At 41.5% G+C, this 4,500-nt stretch overlaps 1 protein-coding gene across 1 annotated transcript in view; it reads left to right on the forward strand.

The window, feature by feature from the left end:
• The first annotated feature begins 598 nt into the window (after positions 1 to 598).
• VOPP1 (VOPP1 WW domain binding protein) overlaps positions 599 to 4,500 on the forward strand; it is a 56,012-nt gene continuing 52,110 nt past the window's right edge. The window contains exons 1-2 of the mRNA XM_015812796.1: positions 599 to 794; positions 972 to 1,122. Of these exons, the coding sequence (XP_015668282.1) occupies positions 1,072 to 1,122 (51 nt within the window). The 5' untranslated portion in view covers positions 599 to 794; positions 972 to 1,071. The remainder of the gene's footprint in view (positions 795 to 971; positions 1,123 to 4,500) is intronic.

Below are 4,500 nucleotides of genomic sequence, written 5' to 3' on the forward strand. Positions count from 1 at the left end.
TACATCAATCCAGGTTCCATCCTTAACTCATTTCCGCCCTCCTTATTTCTTGGACCACTGAACCTTACTTTGCTCTTTTCATGTAAGCAATCTCCTGAATAATTTACTGTATGGCTACAAACTAATACTACTAATGTCAAACTAAAACATAATAAAACAATAAGCATAATAAAATCATAAGTACAATAAGGTCCCTTCATGTTCCTTCAGTGAGAGAGCAACCCCGTTACCTAGCTAGCAAGAAGTATCCGAGTTTGTTTTATTATTGTAATATATGTTAAGAATTAACATCTCTGTAATTAGAAATTTTCCCGCTCCTCATCACTTTGTAAATAACCGCGCAGGAGAAACGGTAGGGATGAATTAATCTGCTGCACAAGGTCCCTTTCTCCACCCGTCCGCCGTCTCGTCTTGCTGCTCTTTAATCCCGCGTCCTGGGCGGTAGGTCGCGCGCCTCCTCCCCGAGCCCTGTTTGCCGCCCGCTTTTTCTACCGAAGTAGGGGGAAGCAGCTACTGCTTAGCGAAGTCTGCGAGGCGGTCTCGGGGCGGGCATTTTCCATCCTACAAACCCTGCCCTGCGATTCATTCCGTTTCCGCCAACTGCGTTGCGGCCTCTCTTTGTGCTGCTTCTAGGCGGTCCGCTTGGAATAGACCTCCCGCCCTTGCTGGTCACTGGGGATTGCTCCCGTAGCAGGATCAACGTCCGGGGGCATCAATTATTGGAGACATGCCGTAATTGGTAACTAAATAAGAGGCGTTTTCCAGCGATTGTGGAAATCCGGAGCTCTAGCCAGGTTCGTTTCGTCTCTCCTGGAAAGTGAGCCAAGCAAAGGAACGAGGATCCTTTGTCTCTTTGATCTTTACTTCTCCTTTCTCGCGCTCACCGGACCACTTGGGGTCTTTTGCCACCACCACACCTCTTTCCTATCCCGTTCTTGAGCCATCTCTTCCTTTTTTTGCACCTTTTGAAGGTGGACTGCTGGAGGGAATGGCGCTCCTTCTAACAGCTTCCAAGTGCCTCTGAGAAAACCAGACAGAAAGAAGGAACCTCGACTGAGAAAAAAAGGAGAAATGAGTCCTTTTCAGCAGGGAATATTAGTGTTGCTCTTCCTATTCCTGGAGGTAAGTTGAAATAGCCAAAAATGACCTCTGTAAATGCAATTCTTAATCATTTGAAAATGTTCTACATAGAAGCATTGTGGGAGTGAGCTCTGAAGCTTGCAGAGATTGGAATCAAGATAAGGCAGCCAAGTTGAGGGGAGACATCAAAACATTTCTCAAACCTGTACCCAGGATTCGAAAGAGAAGGGTTCTTTGTGCCAACATTGTTTTCTCTTTTGAAAGTGGGGATGCTTGGTAGAGTCTGAAGTTATTTAGCTCACATATGGTTTGCCATCTCAGACCAGATTTGTATGTTATTTTCCAATGAATAATTCTTTTTCTCCCAGACAAGTAGTCCTGGGAAATTTAATGAAGCATAGAAAGCGTTACTTAATGTTTTGAGGCAATTTTTCTCCACCAAATTCTCATAAAATGAATAATAAGGCTTTGGTTAAGAGTCCAGGCTCCCTTGCATGATTGATTTGCTATTTTTTCCAAGTTGCCTGAAATGCACATCTTTACCTTAAACAATGAGTTTAACTGTGTGGTTTGTCTGTAACTATATTAAATTTCATTATGAAATTATAGAGAAACTTATCCTCTCCAATTATTCCTCTTTTTCTTATTATACACTTTGGTTTATAAAGAGCACAAGGTAACTGGGTGTTGAGGAGGCATATAAACTTTTGAGTCTCTATTGGCTGTGCTTATTATGAAAGAATCTCTATTACACGTATTTTTTATGGCGAAGGTCACAATCTCATTGGTATATTTTAAACTCTCTAAAGAGGCTGAGTCCTAAATGTGCCAAAGGCTTCCTTGTGTTAAAAGCTGTGTATATATAATCCATGTGTCTGAAGAGCCTGCTGCTGGAAAGGCACATGTGGCAGGAAAGTGTCTTTCCCCCATAAAAATAGCTGTGAGGGTGTGGCCATTGTGTTTATTAAGCATGAGGTTAACTCAGTTGTTCTCATGCCTGCCTTTCTGTGAGTTGCAACATATGGTCAGGGTTGCTGTACTTGTTTTGGTATGTACTTAATTCTTGTACATTTCTCCCAAAAGCTCAATTGTGTAAGTTAAATTCATCAGATTATCATTAGATTTTGGACATTCTATGTGCTGAAAAGCTCTATTTGCAATTTCAGAAAAGTAAGGATAGGTGGAAATTAATGCAAATAAGCTTATGCTCAGGACCATATTTAGGTTACAGGAAGCCATGACAAAAGGCCAAGTTCTTGAGTTAATCTGGCCTACCCTCAGGCCGGACGGAACTGAACAACCAGGATTATTCATAGGTCAAGTCAGGTCACAGCTAGTACTTTGGGGGCAAATGAAATGCATGATTTGGACTTAGATGCTGCTGTGAAATTGTTCTTTCCAGAAATTAATGGAAGAAGATTCAGCTAGATTTTCTTAACCACTTTTTGTCCTAGTGGTCCTCTCTATTTTTCTGTTTTAGGAAGAGTGAAAAAGGAAATACTTAAATAGACACATGAAATTGACATATTGACACACACATTTTAATGGGTACCTGGAAGTAATTTTTTCTTGCCACATTCATTAAGTTGAGGTTCTGTATACAAAATGAGTGCAGAATAGTGATTTCTCTTTAAATATATAGTGGGGAATGATAAAAAAAAACTACTTAGATGGGCTTTTGATCTTGCAGGTGCAATCAGCATTTTGACTTTTTTGGATGCTTCTGGCCCCAGCTACTCAGATATGGATCTGATATTTCACTGACATTCATCCCTAGAGAGTAATTGTGTTTCATGAGAAAATTATGCAAAAAAAGAGAGGAAAATGATATTTCGCTGTCTTTAGTGATACAATATTAGAGAGGATTTCCTGTGCACAAACCCATGTGGTATTATGATTCTATTTTGGCTTCAGATTTTTTTTAATTGGACAGTTTTTGTGTAATAGTAACTATCTTTATTTTTATTTTTTGCCATCTTTGCAAAGATTAGCTTTTTCTTAAACATTTGTTAATTATTATCAATACTTAATTTGAGAGGAAAATATTTAAAATAATTGCATAAGAGAATCCCACCTCTTCCACTTTCCAATTGAGATGACAGTTTGGTTTTGAATAAACTCTGAAATACTTTCCTGATATTTAGGCATTAGCAGGGAATTACAAACATCTCTTTTAGAAAACTTTAGCACTGAATTCCTGCATGGGGTGTTTAATTTAGTTGTAGCAAGGTCCTCTCCCTGTTGGGAAGAAGACCTGACTGGACAATAGTGTATTAGTTTCATTAACATCCCAGAGTTGCTTTGTAATGAACTGAAGGAAAACATAATGTTTATTTTGTACATGAAACATTACATTGTATGGCAAATGATGATGATTTAACGCAATGCCTTTCAGTTACATTGAAAGACATTTCCATTCTGCAAAAGGATCATGTCACAGTAGGATATTTGAATCAAATACAGAAACCCAAATTCTGTTTTCTTCTTTGGGAAATCACTAATGTTTCACTGGAAAATGGACAGCACATACTTTTTGTTAAGTCCTGGGAATAATGGCGCTTGAGACGATTCATCTCCAACAAGTCTTTATTGTTTGCTCCACTCTACGAACAACCAGAGCAGAGGCACGCAGGCCTCTATTTATACCCTCTGATCCCCGGGCAAGTTCAACCAATCATGAGGCGGGCTTTTCCCGCCTTGCGCATGCGCCCAAGGCTGGCGCCGCTCAGTCTGGTCCCGGGCAGCTTCTGCAAATGCCCGGGACTCTTGCAACGTCCCGAGCCTGCCTCTTGCAGGCTCAGGACACAACACCCCTTCCCCCTGGATGAAATAAGATTGCGCCCACATGGACGCCATCCTATAGATGGTAAAATAATTAATAATGAAATAAAGTTACACAATGTATAAGGTGTGGTACTGTTCCTTTGAACCAGATCCAGTGACCCCCCCGACCTTGTTTTAATTAAATACAACCCGCCAGTACATTCAGTCAGCTCTTGCTATGTACCTGTTCACCTTACGTAATCGGCTAGGTATTTGAGAGGACCTCTTGCCCGGAGCAACCTTCTCAGACCTGGAGAGTTTGTATTGTTATCCCCGTTGCCGCTTGCTCTAGGTGAAGTGCCCTGTGAATGACCAGTGACTTCAGCTTGGCTTTCCAGCCCGTCTCCTATAATTGAGCAGACCGGGCCCTGTTGGTCGCTAAACCTAGTTGACCAGCTCTCAATGGAGTTATCTAACCCCTGTGAGTTCAATCCCGTGTTTCCTGAAGGAATGTGGGATTCCTGGCTCGTTTCTGTAGTGCTAGGGACTAGGGATGCCTCCCTGTTAGCCCTGATGCGTGAGGACATCCTCCTCTGAGCCCTTTCAGCAAGGGACGTGTTCCCCCTTTGTATTGCCTGCTCTCTTGCATGTTGTGAG

The sequence above is a fragment of the Protobothrops mucrosquamatus genome, unplaced genomic scaffold (assembly GCF_001527695.2).
Source record: "Protobothrops mucrosquamatus isolate PMUCROS unplaced genomic scaffold, P.Mucros_1.0 scaffold111, whole genome shotgun sequence".
Taxonomy (NCBI): domain Eukaryota; kingdom Metazoa; phylum Chordata; class Lepidosauria; order Squamata; family Viperidae; genus Protobothrops; species Protobothrops mucrosquamatus.